The sequence below is a fragment of the Diuraphis noxia genome, unplaced genomic scaffold (assembly GCF_037042655.1).
Source record: "Diuraphis noxia isolate RWA-SAM2 unplaced genomic scaffold, SU_Dnox_SAM2 contig0002, whole genome shotgun sequence".
Taxonomy (NCBI): Eukaryota; Metazoa; Arthropoda; class Insecta; order Hemiptera; family Aphididae; genus Diuraphis; species Diuraphis noxia.
Window position 1 is genome coordinate 42,529,487 of NW_028301712.1, and position 19,727 is coordinate 42,549,213.

Below are 19,727 nucleotides of genomic sequence, written 5' to 3' on the forward strand. Positions count from 1 at the left end.
GAATATTGCAGTAGCGCGGTCTCCTTGTGGCTTGTTGGCGTTTTCTCGCTGTTACTGTTCAACTCGACGTTGTTTGGAATTAATAAAATACCTTAGGTAGTTGATGACTTGATTTTGTTTACTAATCGCCGAATTCTTGGAATAATGGTCGAACCGGCCGTAGAGTACTTAAATTTCCCAAAGGAAGAAGAAAAAATATTAGAGTTTTGGAAAGAAACTGATGTGTTTCAGGAATGTCTTAGACAATCCAAAGGAAAGCCCAGGTAATAATGATTCAGAGTTTTTAGTATACTTGTAAGCATAACTGTGACCATAATATTACTATTCAATAATATTATTAAGAATGCTGAGCAACAATATTTGAAATGAATTAAATTAACATATCTATTATTCTGATATCATTGAAACACAAGTTAACATCTATTTATACTGATTAAATTAGTGTGAACAAAAAGAAGGTAGAAGAATATAATTATAAATTATTAGGTAGTATAAAAATAATTTTACAATCAATAGAAAATAATAAATTATTGAGGACATAATCATAAATTGTCAAATGAAATAGATATTTAACTGATTGTTCTATATGCTCTAAATATTGTTGATATAAAAACTTGTTTTGTAAGATCTTATTTGGAAAATTATTTTTTTTTTAACTTGTTACCTAATTAACTAAAGTTTTTGGTTTATTACTTTTTATACTTCACCTAGGTACTAGATTCAATCGACTGATTTACCAATTCATATTTTTTCCCCTTAAAATATTTAATTTATATTCAAATACAAATATGTTACACAGTTACTTTGTTATTTAAGAGAAGTATATTTTATAATTTATTCTTTTTTCGATCAAATTGTTAACTGTATTGTTTTTATGTTATATACCTATTATTTAACTGAGATTTAGAATATTTTGTTGAGGTTGTATATTTAAATTAATAAATACATATAATATTGAAATGTATTAACATTTTGTATAGGTTTTCCTTTTATGATGGACCACCATTTGCCACTGGACTTCCTCATTATGGCCACATATTAGCTGGTGCAATCAAAGATGTTGTTACTCGATATGCACATCAAACTGGTCATCATGTTGAACGCCGATTTGGATGGGATACACATGGCTTACCAGTGGTAATATATAATATAAAATACTTTTAGATGATAATTATAACAATTAACCTTATCTAAGATTAACAATTTCAAGTTTATTTCATAATAATTACCTAATAACATGTTTGTTTGGTTGGATATTATTGTACTCAAAATATTTTCATATTTAATGTTAGGTTATGATTAAGGTATTATTTTTTAACTTTTTTGTATTGTATGATTAACTTAAAAATGTTTTATTGCTTTCAGGAATTTGAAATTGATAAGCTTTTAGACATAAAAGGACCAGAAGATGTTGCTAAAATGGGTATTGATAAATATAATGCGGAATGTAGAAAAATTGTTATGCGTTATGCTAGTGATTGGGAGACTATTGTCACTAGATTAGGACGATGGATTGGTATTACAATTATAAAATAATGTGTGTTTCGAAATGAATTAAATTAAATTTCTTGATTTTTAGATTTTAAAAATGATTATAAGACATTATATCCATGGTTTATGGAAAGTGTATGGTGGGTGTTCAGTGAGCTTTGGAATAAAGGTATGGTATACCGTGGTGTTAAAGTTATGCCATTTTCAACTGCTTGTAGTACGCCATTATCCAACTTTGAATCTGGTCAAAATTACAAGGAAGTTGTAGATCCTGCAGGTTAATAATAAATAACAACTATAATAACTATATATTTATTTAATTGTATTAATATTTTATGTCTATTTTTTAATTTTAGTTATAGTTAGTTTTGCTCTTGAAAATGATCCTTCAGTTTCTTTGGTGGCTTGGACGACTACACCTTGGACTTTACCGAGTAATCTGGCATTGTGTGTAAATCCTACATTGATATATGTAAAAGTTAAAGATTTAGATGAAAATATATTTATTCTGATGGAAGCTCGATTAGAAACTTTATTTAAGAAAAAAGAAAATTATACTATCTTAGACAAATTTCCAGGAGAAAAATTAAAAGGATTAAAATACAAACCTCTTTTTCCATATTTCGAACATGTAAATTTTAATTAATTCTAGTGGTTATAACTTATTAATCATAATGTTATTCACAGTGTCAGGATACTGCTTTTATTGTATTAACTGATGGATATGTATCTGCTGAATCTGGTACCGGTATCGTTCATCAAGCTCCATATTTTGGAGAAGATGATTATAGAGTATGCTTAGCTGCTGGAGTAATTACTAGAGATCAAGATATCATTTGTCCTGTTGATGAAAGTGGTAAATTTGTTCTTCCTGTCAGTGATTTTGAAGGGCAATATGTTAAAGTAAATATTAAATTTAACATAAACTATTTTAAGTATTTGTTTATGACTAAAATTATTTATTTTTTTATTTTATAGGATGCTGATAAAAACATTATTAAATATCTAAAAGAATCAGGAAGGCTTGTAAATTCTTCTTCAATTAAACACAGTTATCCATTTTGTTGGCGATCTGAAACTCCACTTATTTATAAAGCTGTACCATCATGGTTTGTTCGGGTACAACATATGAGTCAAGATCTCTTAGCTTGCAATAGTGCTACATATTGGTAATAAATAGTTCATAAGTACATATTTAATTTTGATTGCTCAATACTTTTTTTTTCATTTTAGGGTCCCAAATTTTGTTAAGGAAAAACGCTTTGGAAACTGGTTAAAAGATGCTCGAGATTGGGCAATCAGTCGTAATCGTTACTGGGGTACTCCTATACCACTTTGGGTATCTGATGATGGGAAAGAAGTTGTTTGCATAAGTAGTATCGAACAATTACATAAAATGACAGGAGTTCTTGTAAATGATCTTCACCGAGAAACGTAATATCTGTTTTGATTTTTAATTTTATTCTAAAATGTTAAAATTCTTTCATGTATTTTATAGAAATGTTTTACAATAACATTTTTTATGCTAGGTCACATAAACAATTGCTTTATATCTAAATAAAATAGTACTCGTCTAATATGTCTATCTACAATCTACCATAAGTATATTATTTACTGTAATGTTATGATAGTTTAGTATGATATCTACCTATGTCTTTATGCTGTATCTACTGTATACTCCCATGGTATAATATACTTGGATATATTATATATACTTTATTATTTTGCAATTAAGATAAAGCTTTTATTGAAATCCCAAATACGTATACATAACTACACAGTACCACATGAAAAAATAGTGACAAAGTAAAATATTGTATTATAAAATGACAATTAACATTTGTAGAGACTAAATATGTGTTGATGTCATTCTTCAAAATGATGGTAGATAGCATACTAAAACATCAAAATCATAAGCAAATTGGAAAAATATCTAAAATGAACAGTCCTTACACATTTTTTTTGACAAGCCATCAAACTAATCAATTTTTATGCAATTTGTCATTAGTATCTAAATATTTTTAGTTGAAAATGTATTATTTTTCTATAAACTAATAAGACGTATCATTATTTTAGAGTTGATAAATTGACAATTCCATCAGCTAGGCCTGGTTTCCCACCATTGCATCGAATTACTGAAGTATTTGATTGTTGGTTTGAATCGGGTTCTATGCCCTATGCACAACAACATTATCCATTTGAAAATAGAAAAGAATTTTCTGAAAATTTTCCAGCAGATTTTATTGCTGAAGGAATAGATCAGACTAGAGGATGGTAAGACACTAAACGTATCAAAAATTTATATTTAAAATTCAGTGCATACGAACAAATCAGTATATGAAAATTAAATGATATATTATCTTAATATTTTTAGGTTTTACACATTGTTAGTAATATCTACAGCATTATTTAATAAACCGCCATTCAAGAATCTCATAGCAAATGGTCTTGTACTAGCTTCTGATGGACAGAAAATGTCCAAACGTAAAAAAAATTACCCAGACCCAATGGAGGTAGAGTATTCATTATCAATTATTTATTTAGTACTTTAAGTAATGATTGTAATGAGTTATTATATTATGTCATGATGTGATATTTTATATAGAACTAAACTTGGTCCAAACAATGCAATATGTACATATTAAATATTTATTAATTAAAAATTTTAGTTGAAATAAGATAATTTTTAATTACATTATTTAGTTAAAGAAAATAATTGGTATATTTTTAAAAATTTCTAACATACCAATGTAATTATCACACTTATTTTTTAATCCGATTTAAGCACACTATTGTATACACACAGAATATATAATTCGTTATATAAAACCACTAATATTCCAATAATATTACAGTATTATTAAGTATTATTTCAGTATTTATTATTTTAAACTTCTATATTTATTTTCAATACATATTATGTATTATTTATTTATAATTGTATTATTGATAAAGGTTTCTTTATCAAGGTTTTAAGAATCAGGATCCTTAAAATTATATTATATTACAGTAGAATTCGCTTAATGGGGACAAATCGGCTTTCACGGACAAGTAATAGTATGCATTACTAAATGGTTTCAACGTGAACATATTAACCACAAAATAAAGTTATAGACAAAACCACAGAATGTCATACATACACAAAATTAATAATAATAGAAATAAAATTAATAAAAAATATTATTTTCGAAATAATAATTTTAATAATCAATGTATGAATTATAAATGTAGGTAACCTAATATTATTTGTTTTATTTTCCATATGCATGATCAAACTGCAAAAAAAAAAAATTATTTGGTTAATTGGGGCAGTCAGATAATAGGGACAAATAGGTCACCACCCAATATGTCCCAATTAAGCGTATTCTACTGTACCTTTATTAATGTTACAAAATACAAATTTGATATACTTAAAAAAAATCTAAGTGTGGATACATATTTTATAAAATAAATTCATATTTATCAAACAATTAGTTAACATTATTTTAAAAATCAGTTATTCATATAAACTATTTAGGTTGTCAACAAATTTGGAGCTGATGCTTTACGTTTATATCTTATTAATTCACCTGTGGTAAGAGCAGAAAACTTAAGATTCAAAGAAGATGGAGTCAAAGAAATATTGAAGGACTTATTTCTGCCTTGGTATAATGCCTATCGATTTTTCATACAAAACATTCGTGATTCTTCCGTAAATATATCATGTTATGTAATAAATATATCATATACTTATTAAATTAACTGTTTTTGACCAATAGGGAAATATGTACAAGCCAAATAAAAACTATTATTCAGCACCTAGTGAAAATAAAATGGACCGATGGATAACATCTTGGACACAATCATTGATTGCATTCATACGTCGAGAAATGGCAGCATATCGTCTTTATACAGTTGCACCAAGACTTGTGAAATTTATTGATATGTTGACTAACTGGTATGTTCGATTAAATCGTCAAAGGCTCAAGGGCGAATGTGGTCATGCAGAATGGCAACATTCTTTAGATACGTTGTATCATGTCTTAATGACCATGGTCTGCTTAATGGCTCCATATACACCATTTATAAGTGAATTAATGTATCAAAATTTAAAGAAAATCGAAAATCTTGAGGAACGTAGTGTACATTTCCATATGGTACCAATAGTTCAGTAAGTTATTTCGTTTATTAAGACCAATTTATTTCTTGATAAAAAAAATATATTCTATTTTTATTATTTAATTTTATATAGAGAACATTTGATTGATAAAAATATTGAACAGAGTGTTTCTAATATGCAAAATATTATTGAAATGGGCAGAGTAATGAGAGATCGAAAGACAATACCAGTTAAAGTAATTATTAATTTAAGACTTATTATATTTTATACAAAATTCTAATATAATTTCTATTAGTATCCACTTCCGGATTTAAAAATCATTGCTGATGATCCTAAAATTATTGAGAACATCGAAGAATTTCGTGATTATATTGAAAAGGAATTAAATGTGAAAACCATTACTTTCACAAAAAACAAAAGTAGATATGTTAAACTTCGAGCAGAACCGGATCATAAAACATTAGGTTCCAGATTAAAGTCTGATTTCAAAAGAGTTACAGCAGCTATTCGTGTATGATTCTATAACCTAATTTTGTATACATAATATAATTTATAAATATAATATTTATTTAGGAATTGACAAATGAACAACTTCAAGCATGGCAAAATGAAGTTTCTGCTGTAGTTGAAGAAAATGATGCAAAGAAACCATCTCTCAAAGTTCTAGAATATGAATTAGATGCTACTGAATTTAGAATATTATACGACTTTACTGGACCAGAAGCAGAAGAAATGGCTAAAAAATATGAAGCACAATTAGACAATGATGTAAGTACATAAAATCTTTTATTAATATTAATTTAATTTAAATTTTACAAATCTATAATTAATAATTAATAAACATTATTTTTATTAACAAACTTTTTTTATTTATTGCAGATTTTAGTTTTATTAAATGTTACTCCAGACCAAAATATGTTGGATGAAGGAACTGCTCGTGAAATTATCAACAGAATTCAAAAACTGCGAAAAAAGGCTCATTTAGTGCCTACAGATTTAATAACAGTTTATTATAGCATAAGTCCAATAGGAGATTTATCCAGAGTAGCTAAGGAATTTAATGATTTTATAATAAATGTATTAAAAGTTCCTTTTATAGATGGGCCAGCAGTGGGAAACGTGATAATTGAAGAAACTCAGACAGTAATAAATTATATTTTATATAAACAATTTAACTTAAACAAATCATAATTAATCAGAGCAAATTTTAAATTTGATTTAAATAATAACTCAATTACATGAAATAAAATCTGCAAAAGAAAAACACACATTTATTTTATATCCTCACACTAAATGGTACCACTAAATATTTCAGTAAAACATTATATTAAAATGTGATTTTTGAGAAATGAAAAAGAATTGAAGTATTAAAATATATATTTTGCTAACATTTCAACTTTTGAACCTAATTTCAAAAGAAAATCATTGATACTGAATTAATGAAATATTTAGTTGTACCTCTTAACATAAATAATAAATATACTGTATGTAAATATATTATGTAATATATATTTTTTTTAGCTTAAAGGATCAAATTTAAAAATTATTTTGACAAAAGAGAACAGCGATACAATTCCATTGCCAGTTTGCAAGTAAATATTTTATATTAATTCATTAGCATTCCTACGGTAAAATTATTTAAATTATATATTCCTTTTAAGGTTTGTTAATGTAGAACTCCGTGGAGTAACTCCCAGGTATGGTGCTTCAAATTCAGTTACAGTTCTTCTTGAAAATCCTGTTGGTAAAAATTTACTAGATGTTCATAATTTAACCAAAGAGGTAAGTGTCATGTAAAGTCAACTTAAAAATAAATATATAAATTCTAACTTTAATGATAATATTATTACTTATACAGTTATACTCTAGTTTATTATTTTTTAAGCTACCTATTGGTAATTATGTTTATTATTAAAAACTGGGGTAGGCTCTTAAGAGAACGCAACACCCGCATTTGTTGTCAGAGTCTTATTTTTATATCCTTTAATGCTTAACATACCGAATTTACACTCAGCAGTTCACGTCTTATTCCGCAACCTCAAAAATTAGAGTGAATAGACCTATTATAAAATTTGATGGTAAGAACATTATCTGTGTTTTGTTGAAAGTGTTTTTACAATAATTCTGTTTTTATGTGAGTTATGAGTTTTTATTCTAAAATTTATTATACATGCAAACTGAGTTGTCGTAAAAAAAATTCCAACAAAACACATTATGTTCTCACCATCAAGTTTCATAATAAATCCACTCACTTTAACTTTTAAGCTAATGGAATAAGACGGGAACTGCTGAATGAAAATTTGGTATGGTACGTGTTTATATGAAACGAATATTTCTTAGAACATTTTCTAACTACAATACTTAGCAATGTATCTTCTAGATTCTGTAATTTTGTTTAGTGAAAAGTTTTAATGTAAACTGCACTTTGTTAAAAATGTTTTTCATACTAAAATAATGTATTCATTTAGAAGATGTCACACTCACATATGTTGTATCTGTCTTACAAACATAAAACATAGCAAAAGCTGTTTTGCGCGGGACAACTTTACTCCCTCAGTATTTATAATAGAATTATCTGAATTTCACTCATAGCTAAAAATTTTGTGTCATAGCATCGTTTTTTTTCTTCTAATAACATAGCATAATATAATTAAAGTAATCAGCTTAAGAAAAAACATTTATTTTTTATTTTTTCATTTAATTATTAAAAAATATTGGTTTGTGATAATTCTTCTATAAATACTGAGGGAGAAAAGTTGTCCTGCACAAGTACTGATTTTAGTATGTTCTACGTTTGTAAGACGGAGACAACACATGCGGGTGTGTAATCCTCTTAAGTAAACCATTTATCTATCCTGAAAAATTAACTTTTTTGCCGCCCTTTATAAAAGTTTTATAAATTTTGTTCATCTTTATTCAAAATGCTTACCTCTCGGCTCTCATCTTATCTAACCTTTTATCTTGAGTACCTAATGCACACTCATAACTAGACTATGTAGTAATTTTAAACCTTGTAGGTTAGTATAATTTGTATTTATGATAAACACTGAATACAGTATACATTCAAAACTAATAAAATAGTTAACCTCATGTTTATTATAATTGTTATTGTTAAAAAAATTAATTACTTTGTAAACGTGCATTCAAAAAACAGATTGTCATTTATATTTGAGTAAAAATAGTTCACCTAATTCTATGGCCATTAATAAAATAAAATGTAAAACATTTCTGAATATCTACTTATTTTGTGAAATATAATTAAGTTATAAAATACTTGTTAAAAATATTTTACAGGTACAAAATGTTTTTGGATTATTTGGGATTGATTTTATAATTAAATCTGCTGATGGAAAAATATTAGATAACAATTTACTCAACAATATCAAGAATGAAACAATTATAGTGCAAAAGAATAATTCTTTTGAATCTGTTCAGGTTCAACAAACAAAATCACCAACTACACAGTAAGTAAATTTTAACGTTAATCTGTTCTTATATATGGAATTAGAAAAAAATTTTATAACAAAAAAATACTACATTATTTTTGAAAGTACCAGCAACTTAAATTTTGAACCATACTTTTCTTATAATTAGAGACATGAATTCAATCAATTTTCATATTGTTATTAAGTGTATGCACAAAGCACAACTATAAGGGTTACAAATTTGGGTGTTTCAAATCAAGCTGATTTCATACCCAACATTTGATTTAGCATATTTGAGGTGCTAAGACATATTTTGTTATTAAAGCATATTATTTATTTATTTTATACACTTTTATTAAAAAATAACTTTTTAAAATAAAAACGAGGATTAAATATTGATCAACAATTAACTTTAAATTATCACAAAAATCTTTTTCATAATCAAAATGTATGTATTTTTTGTTTACATGGTTACTACTCAGTTTATGATTGATCTCTGATTGAACCCACTCGACTAAATATATAAAATCAATACATACATAATTTATTGATTTACTTTGTTATAGAGATAATTTGATGATACAGTTTACTTATATTCTGTATTAATAATATACTCTGGCTTGGATTTAATAAAAAAAAAAAATGTATGAACTATAATTTTTATTTTGGTCAAAATGTTTAATGCTTATGTTATAATATATTTGCATCATATTTAGCAACATTTTAATGGATATAATTTTGTTCTCTAATTATATCAGTCTTATGCAAAGTTGTTGAGTTTAATATTTGATATTAATTCCCCGTCATCTCTTTCAATAAGTTTAATCAGTTGTTTATTTAGAACAAAAAATAAATTGGTTAAAATAAATATGCCTGAATCATATACAACAATTGTTACAAGTTTTATGGTCTGCTATATGACATGCAATTGGTCTTATGGTTTTCCTAAAAGAGAGAAAATCATATTTAATTTTTTTAATAAGTAACCAAAAATATTTTGAATTGTATTTTATTCATTTTGTTTAGATTTTAAATTTAGTTTAACTAGTGTTACCTATTCTTTAATATTTATATTTATTTAGGTTTATAAATGTCAAGTTTGGCTCAGAATCTGGAACAGTGTTGCTTCATGAAGGTGATGATAAAAATGATTTAATCAAATTAAAACCTAAAATTGCTCGTATTTTCAACCTGAAAATTACTCAAATCAAACTAATGCAAGAAAATGATTTCATCATTGCACAACTGAAATGATTAAATGTGTTCTTACTTTTTAATATAAATATAACTATGATTTAATAACAATTGAATTTAGTATATTTGATATTATTTATTCATTCATTTTTATATTATTTCTATATAAATGGTTGTATTGTCTTATAATTTAATAAAAAAAAAAGCTAAAATTATTATAATGAACATTTGTGGGATTTAAAAGAGTTCAGTGAATTGTAACCAAACAACTAATAACCTTAGGTACTTAAAATATTCACTCAATTTTTATGTTGATATTTTATTAAAACATCGACACAAATATCTCCATTCATAATTCCATCAATAAGTCCAACAAAACACCAACATTGAATCCAAAAAATACGCCACCCGTAAAAATTTTTTGCTGAAACCACTCTCAACGCTACCTTGCCTAAAAAAGAACATGTAATCTTCTTCGATTCGATAGACCCGTAGACATATAAAACAATGTTGTTTTATATGTCTATGAATACACCTCAGATTGGATATGCAATTACAATACATTTCAATCAGCAAACCTCCAAAAAAAATTAAATTCATTTCTCGCATATCGAACAACCAGTTCTGTATATATACTTCAGTGACAAAAACACAGTCGATTTTCTTATAGATAATCATTCTAGTATCACATTAAACGACCAGATGACAATTAAAATCAGACGATTAATAAACCTGGCTAAAAGAATCATTATCTCTAATGTCTCTCCCGTCATACCAAACGAAGACATCATATCACACTTAAAAGATCCCAACATCCAAATGTCATCATGTATTAGTGTATTACTCATATCAATGTGGGATTCAGCATTATAGAACTCGCACACATCCTCAGTTTCAGGTGCCAAGTCTACATAAATCCCGAAGATTTTCAAAAACTTCCAAGATCCCTCCTAATTAAACACGAAAATAATCATCGCAGAATTTTTTTATTCGATGACACTTTTTTGATACTTATGCAAGCTAAAAGGTCACACCTCAAAACAATTTAAAAATCCATCATCAGAAACCCCAAACACCAAGATATATAAAGCTACAGTTTACAACAAATCTGATAAACAACCATCATTCCAGGAACCTCAATTTAACCGTCTGTCCTCGATGTCCCACTATCAATGGGAATAACAGCGGAAGATAACATAGAATTTACTACCATTAAAACCGATACGAAAAATCACCCACACTCACTTCAACTTCATCAAGTATAACTGTAGATTCGCCTTTCCCTAAATCTCCATCTCAAGACACTATCTCAAATGAAACTCCTTCTTCTAAACCAAAACATCTCAACTAGCAAAAAAAAAAAAAAAGCGCAATAAATCCGTCTAAAATATAACTTTAGAGCTTGATGAAATGGTCAACCCACTAAAACCCGATTTCAAGAAATACCCAACAAAAAAATAAATTATGAACAGTTCAAGTACATAAGTAATTGAAAATTCTCTCAGCGTATCCAACCCAAATTCAATAAATTCTTACAAATTTCAACATTACATGCTCAGAAATGACCGAATACATAGAGATCGTGAAGCATAAATACAAAAACCAAAGTATAAAAAACAGATTAACAAGACTTTGTACTTCTGTGCTTGATAAAGTTCTCTCCACTGAGCAGATTCTCGGACCCTCTTCTTCTTCTTCTTCTTGACTTTACAATTCTTTAAGAATTTTGGCCGCCACCGTCACCGTTCTCCAATAGTCACGATACTGTACTCTATCTTCCCAATTAGTCACTTCCAGGGTTTTTAAGTCCTTATTCCATCCATCCATCGCTTTCTAGGCCTTCCTCTTGGTCTTTTCCTCGTCGGTTGACATTCAAATGCTGCTCTCGTATTAGTGGTTTCTGTTTTACGAATGTTATGACCAAACCATTGTCTTTGACACTTGATGTGGCTTGTTAATAGTGGAACTTCAGTGATTTCTCTTAGTTCAGTATTTTTCCTTCTACGCATATTTGATTCGTTCACTATCAAACATTGGACCACAAATCTTCCTCAGTATTTTATATTCAAAAACTAGTAGCTTTTTTTGTAATTGTATAGTAGTGGGCCATATTTCACTTCCATAGGTTACCATTAGTCTTATTATGATCATGTACAATCTGGTCTTAGTTCTTCTGGAAAATAATTTTGATTTAAAAAATTTATGTAACGCGAAAAAAGCCCTCTCTGCCTTGCTTATACGGCTTATGATTTCGGCACTCCAATCACTGTTGTTGATAATCGTAGTTGTTCCTAGGCACTTGAATTCTTTAATTTTCTCAAAGGTATAGCCATTGATAACAACGTTTACTTCTCCATTTGGAAGTAATTCCATTACTTTCGTTTTGTCTTGATTTATTTTTAGCCCGTCTGATTTAGCACCTTCTATGAGTGTGTTTGATTTCTGCTCAACTATTTCCATATGCTATCTCCAATTAGGTTTAAATCGTCAGCAAATCCTAGTATATCAATTTGTGTGGTGCCAATATTAATTCCCAAGTTGTTATTACATCACGAATTATTTTCTCAAATGCTATAAAATAATAGTAGTGAAAGCGTCCCCTTGTTTCAAGCCAAATTAAGACTTCAAACTCCACTGATAACATTTGGTCCACTCTCGCTTGGTATTTTGTGTCATTCATGCACATTTTTGTTAGAGCGATGAGTTTTCTCGGGAAATCAAACTCTTGCATAATAGTGTAAAGACTATCACGGTGTATGCTATCGTACGCTTTTTTGAAATCGACAAACACTTGCCATATGTTTTGTCTAAATTCGTATTTTTTTTTTCTATTAACTGCCCCATTATTGCTAGCTGATCAATTGTCGACTTACCCTTACGAAAGCCACTTCTGGTATTCTCCAATGCATTTTTCGGCTATTGGTTCAAGGAGTTTTAGCAAAATCTTTGAAAATATTTTATATGCAGAGTTCAGTAAGAACATTCCCCTGTAGTTATTACAGTTTGTCACCTTTTTATATAATGGGATTATGGCTTTTTTCCAGTCATTTGGCAAAATGTCTGTTTCCCATACTTCACTACAGATTTCATGAATGGTCTCATGTATTTCCTCACCTCCGTACTTAGTTAATTATGCTGAAATTCCGTCAAATCCTGGAAATTTCCAATCTTTTAGACTATTGATGACTCTTTTAGATTCTTCTATAGATAGATCTTCCACTCTAACATCAGCTGTATGGCCAGCCAACTCAGGTATTGGTAACTCTGGTAGTTCACTGTTTAGTAGTTCTTCAAAATATTCGCGCCATCTAGTTGTCTTCTCTTGAGGGTCCATTACTACAATTGTTTTATAATCCTCATCTCTAATAGCTTTCAGGCTTGGGTTAAATGTCTTACATCTTTTGATCTTCTGGAAAAATTGTCTAATTGAGTAATGTTGCTCAGTGTTACGTAACATATCGTTGATATAAGTTCTTTTTTTGTTTAATGCGTTTGCACTTCCTTCGCTCATATTCAAAAGTTTCTTTTGTCGCTTGCGTTTGGAGTCTGAGGTAGTTTAGTCTTGCTTCGTTCCGTTCTTTAACTGCGTTCTTACATGTACTATTATTTATACCATGGTTTCGTTTGACTTTTTAACTCTCCAATCGTGTTTTTGGCGGCTATTTTAATGGCTTCCTGTACTATGTTCCAATTATTCGTGGCCTCATGTTGTCGTCTCTCAGATAACTCTTTACCAACTGCTTGTATGTAATTTTCCCTTCTTTTATTAGTTTTTATATTTTCTAGGTTGAATTTGGCTGTCACCTTCCCAACCGAGTAATTCTTGTTTAGTTTGAGTCTAAACCTGGAGACAACTATAAAATGATCCTTGTCACAGTCTGCCACACGGTAGTTCCTCAGTTCCTCACATCCGTTATGCTAGATATAAATTTTATATCTATAAGTACGTGATCAATTTGATTCACTGTCCGTCCATCAGGCGATTTCCAGGTGTATTTATGAATGTCCTTATGCGGGAACGTTGTGCCATAATAGTCATTTTCCTGGATATGGTCAAGTTGATTAATCTGTCCATTGTTATTACTTATCTCGTGTGCACTATGCATTCCGATTGTGGTTCTAAATGATGTTTCCTTTCCCAATTTAGCGTTGCAGTCAACTACTATGATTTTGATTGTTTTTCCTCGTGCTTCATCATAGATTGTTGCTACCTATTCATAGAATTCGTCTTTGTTTTCAGTTGGCGTGTGCACGTTGATAATAAACATATTCATGGGCTTTGTATTAAATTGTATAGAACACACGCGTTCAGATATTGGATTAAATTCTTTTACGGAGGACAGAAGATTTTTATGTACAGCGCTGTTCCAAACTGATGTGTGTCGTTTAAGCCTTTACAATATATAACATAATCATTCATTCTTATTTGCCCAGTTCCTGTCCGTCTTATTACTTGTAATGCTGCTACATCTATGTTGTAATCTTTTAATGTATTTACCAAGTTTTGACACGCTCCTGTTTTATATAAGCTCAAAATGCTCCATGTCGCAATCTTAATATCCTTATTCCTTATGTTTCCATTTTCCAGGTCCCGGACACTCTGACATAAAAGAAAACGAACTCAACGATCTTTCAGCCAAAACTGTAATCACATCCCCATTATCATCGTACACAAATCATTCCATTCAGTGTCATACGATCACTTATGATATATAAATTTCAACTTAAATGGCACCAGAAGTGGACATTCTACTACACAAAATTAAATCGTATTAAACATAATACCGTAAATTAGAAATTCCATATCAAAATCCACAGAAATTTGAGCTCATAATAACTAGACTCAGAATCGGCCACACTCAAATTTCTCACAGCTTCCTAATAACCAAGGAAGAACCTCCAATATACCCATCATGTGTTGTCCAAGTCACCATCAGCCACATCCTAACCGAATGCCGAACAAAACCCAACCTTCACGAATCATTACCAGAAATACTAAGCAATTATCCTAAATCGATAACAAATACCAACCGGTTCATTACAGTCGTCAACCTCCAAACAAAATATATTTAACAATTAGATTTAGTAACTACATAATTAATATGTAATTAATTATTTTGCTTTAAGTCCAATGTCCCCTATGTTGCTGAGGAATATGTGCATAAAAAAAAAAAAAAAAATTAACAATTAAAATATAAAAATATTCTATAACAATATTTTATTGTTTCATATTTATAGAATTTTCAGATTTTTTTACTAATGATTGAGCATTTAAAACATGGTATCTCATACCATTGTCATTCGTACTGTCACCAGAAAATCTAAAAAAGCATATAAACACAGTTTTATTATTGGCTTTTAAGTTAAAATGTACACAAAATTAGATATTTGAACGAAGTATAGCGATCACAGTTATGTTGTTGTAATTTAAAATCATTATCAATATAGACTAGCTCTCAAACTGCCCTCCCCCCTTTTCTCTTCTACATTTCCCAATTTTATATTAATATATACCCAAGTGGCTAAGTATGTATGAAATTTTATCTAAAATAATAAAAAAGATTTTGATGAACAATGTTATAATTTTTTTTAATTTGGAAAACTACATCGTAAATTATACGATTGTTGTTTTTTTTAACACAAAATATTGGAAAAATGCCATTTAATATTACTCAACTTTTTTTAGAAATCTTCCCACACTTTTTCTTTCTTTAATTTAATGTGCTACGTGTAGTTCTCTGTCAGAAAGAAGGCGTCTCGACGTAAATAAGTAGGCGACTTAGATCTATTATTTTCTTTTATAAAAATAACAGTATACGATACATTTCTGTGTAACTACATGAAAGTAAATTTTATACTAGATATAGATAAGTACAAATATAAGATTACACAAGAAAAATATATAATTAACTAGATTATCATTATGGACTCTGGTCTTTGTTTGCATATAATATAATAGGTGATCAGAAACCTATTAAGTAATATCTAATCAAATGTAACTAAAATATTCAAAATCATTTTTTATTAATATAATTTAATACATATATTATATTATTTGGACTTTCCTTGAACAATATTTTTAAAAATACATAGGAATTTAAAACGATGCTACACCACCACATTTATGCTTAAAAGTGGGACTTTGCGCGGGATAAACTTATGGAGACATTATTAAATTTATGACAGTATCTAGCCTTGTCTAAGAAGAAGTCTATGTATGTCATAGCATTTTTATTTTGTTGATAATAATCAATATGTATTCGTTAAGATTCTTTAAGTTTTTTTTATTGTATCTGCCATCTCCTTTTAAAGCAGTAAAAATGCTTTGATTTTAAACTTCAACGTCTTTTCTGGTAAGAAAATGGAATTTAAATAATTTAATTGGTACTTTGTTGGGGTGAGGGGTATATCATTTGCGCATCGTTTGTTAACCTGCCGCAAAATATCGTACATCAAATTCACACCAATATTCCGAACAATTAAAGGGTATAAAAATGTTATTATACATGATGTATAATATTATATACAGAATAAATAATTTAAGATTTTTAGACTTAAAAATAAATACAATAAACATGTATAAATATTTTAAGTTCAAATGTTGACAAAATTCATCAAGAACTCGAAAATTTAACTCTACAAAATTACATTTAAACTTGGTATCACATTATACCTATGCAATGTTTGAACATTTAATATTATGTGAATCTAATTTAGAGATGAGAAAATTTTAAGACCAAAGTTAGTAAACAATTTGCACTTTGGGTGTACACTTTTTTTCATTTCTATTGTTAAAAAATATTGATGCGCAAATGATGTAGGACACTAGGACCTGTCAATGCGCAATGCGCAAATGAACGATGTATAAACCAAAAGTTGAACGATGCTAACTGTCTTACAAAATAGGTCAAAATTAACAATAGTAATGCGCAAACGACAATCGGCGGGGAAAATATTAAGGAAAGATAAAAATTTTTATGAATATTCAGTTTTTGAGAAAAAAAAAGTTGAAGAGAATTCGCAATAATTTTTATGGAGTGTCTGAGGGACAGTGTTCAAAACGTTAAAATTTGCAAATTATTTTGTATTTATAGAAATTCATAAAAAAAAATTTGTTGTACCTACAACTAAAAATTGAATATAATGCATGATTCCTTAAGAGAATTTACCAACCTATTATAAAAAAAGTTGAGGGAAAGGACATGCCTAATATTTTTTTAACGTTTGAAGTTTTTTGAAATTTTAACGACTTAAGATATTCACTTGTAAATGGCTATCATATTACTGCTTTAACGATTTTTAATAATTTGTCATTGTAATTAAAAATTAATAAATAACCGCAGACACTTAACATTTTCAATGAGTAGATATAGTTTTGATGGTATCCGGACAATTTCCGCCCGACTGTTTTTGGCGTAGTAGGACATTTTCCCCCCATTTTTTTTTTTTTTTATTTATTATTGAATAATATATATAATTTATTATTTAATAGGTAAGAAATTTTTTTTTTTTAATAAATATTATTTTTATATTAAATAATACTATTTCCTCCTTATGTATGGAATGTACATAATGCTACAAAGAAAAACACAGGTAGAACAAATAATATAATTGAAGCACTACAAAAGTCAAATTCAATGGCAATTAATAAATTATTAAAAATTAAAACGGGTGTTTTAACAAAATATGTGCTTAGATATAAAAAAAGAATCAGAAATTAAATGTTTATTGGGTAAGTGGATGTCGTTCTGTTGTACAATATTACTGTAATAGATGTTATTATATTTGAATTCAATGATATAATATCATTTTATACGAAAAACAATTCTGAATAGAGGCGGCAGTCTAGGACAGTGGTTCCCAATTCGTGGTCTGCAGACCCCCAGGGGTCCGCGTGTTGATGTTAGGAAGTCTATGGTTATATAGTTCTGGAGAGATATTTTTATTTTATTTTAGTAGAATTTTTAAACACGTATTGGTTAGAAATACCAGGTATTTTGCGGAATCGCTATTGAAACTCAATTATCGCTAACAATAGCTTGACAACTAATGTATTATATGTATAATTTTTTTTTTATATAATTGAACAAAATTGAAAAGTAAGTAATCACAAATAAGGGGACCCCGTCCAATTTAAGTTTTAGCTGAGGGTCCGTGGCTCAATGATAATTGGGAACCACTGGTCTAGGATATGTTATACTATATGAATTATATTGTTATTATTTCAAAAAAAAAATGTAGACACCTATAAAATAAAATCCAAATTAATCAAATTAGATTCATTTCGTAACCGACTCTCTCAGTCTTCATAGTTGGTATATACAAATTATTATAAAGCATTAAAATGAGTCATAAATGACATTAACTATTAATATTAGAATACAAAGTATAGGCATACTCTAGAAATTTAAATAACCACGAATAATATTTTTTAATTACAACAATATAACTAAAAATGTTATTCTTAATTATTTAATATGTAATTTCATACAAATTTGAACTTAAAAAAACTATAGATTTTAAATTGTTTTTGCAGCAGAATTAACTGCTTACATGGAACTTTGTTTTAAATTTTCAATCTTTAGGTATAAAAGTTAAACGTTAACCTTGCATTAAATTTTCAAATTTTTTGACCCAATGAATAAAATTATATTGACATTTATAGAATAAAAACTAAAAAAACGGAAAACTTCAAATGTTTATAAATAATTTTAAAAGATTTGAAATATTTTTAAATTTTATGACGTATAGAAAATACCAATATAAACATTCAGTAAAAATTGTATGTGACTACGGTAATTTGTTTTAGAGTTACACCAATATCTAAAATTAATTTTCTCAAATATTGATTTTGCATAAAAATTCCAGTTTTTTTTTCGTTTTTACCGGTGTTTTTGAAAACCACAAAATTTGACTTCCCCAATGCACCAACTAGACTGGCTTTCCGACCGGAAAAGCTACTGAAGTTAAAAGTCGAAGCATTATTTAGACAACTTATCATACCTATGAACATATACAACAAAAAAAATCGGGAAAGTGGGTATCGCTCTGCTGTACATTAGGTGGTGAAGTGAACCTCTGACTAGGGTAGGTTAGATTTGAATGCAATGATATGTATCATTGTATACGAAAAACGATTCTGAACGGAGATGATTTGTCAGTCTAGGATATATTATATTTAAATATTGTCATATATTCTATTTTGAAACAAATATATTATTTTTCAATTAGGACACATTTTGAATAAGGCATGGTTAATCAATTTTTCCAAAAACATTGCATGTAGTTATCATAATTCATAATACCTTATATTATCATAGATATACATATAACGGGTTTGAGGATAAATCGTTATCATTATTACGCGATTTCATAAAAATTTAAAACTCAAACGCTCAAAACATTTTTCCTATAATGACGCTTCAAATTTTCTCTATAGCTATTTGAAGCAAAACTTATGGAAAACTTATTGTTGAATTTTATAACCTTAGATAAAAATACAAACAATATTATGAATT

At 28.2% G+C, this 19,727-nt stretch overlaps 3 protein-coding genes across 3 annotated transcripts; 1 reads left to right on the forward strand and 2 right to left on the reverse strand.

Moving 5' to 3' along the window:
• IleRS (Isoleucyl-tRNA synthetase) lies at positions 1-10,320 on the forward strand. Its single transcript, XM_015519105.2, has 20 exons — positions 1-263; positions 981-1,137; positions 1,366-1,516; positions 1,580-1,768; positions 1,848-2,122; positions 2,179-2,394; positions 2,470-2,660; positions 2,725-2,925; positions 3,568-3,765; positions 3,866-4,004; positions 5,009-5,182; positions 5,250-5,641; positions 5,723-5,825; positions 5,886-6,101; positions 6,164-6,358; positions 6,470-6,733; positions 7,112-7,182; positions 7,252-7,372; positions 8,885-9,054; positions 10,098-10,320. Exons 1-20 carry the CDS (start codon positions 145-147, stop codon positions 10,267-10,269), a joined length of 3,714 nt encoding a protein of 1,237 aa, XP_015374591.2. The 5' UTR covers positions 1-144; the 3' UTR covers positions 10,270-10,320.
• Positions 10,321-12,011: 1,691 nt separating this feature from the next.
• LOC149058480 (uncharacterized) lies at positions 12,012-12,669 on the reverse strand. Its single transcript, XM_089218380.1, has 2 exons — positions 12,450-12,669; positions 12,012-12,232 (listed from the first exon to the last, which is right to left on the reverse strand). The coding sequence occupies exons 1-2, from the start codon at positions 12,667-12,669 to the stop codon at positions 12,012-12,014; spliced, it is 441 nt and encodes a 146-aa protein (XP_089074506.1).
• Positions 12,670-13,812: 1,143 nt separating this feature from the next.
• On the reverse strand, positions 13,813-14,315 carry LOC149058481 (uncharacterized). The gene is made up of 2 exons (XM_089218381.1): positions 14,175-14,315; positions 13,813-14,127 (listed from the first exon to the last, which is right to left on the reverse strand). Exons 1-2 carry the CDS (start codon positions 14,313-14,315, stop codon positions 13,813-13,815), a joined length of 456 nt encoding a protein of 151 aa, XP_089074507.1.
• Positions 14,316-19,727: the final 5,412 nt, after the last annotated feature.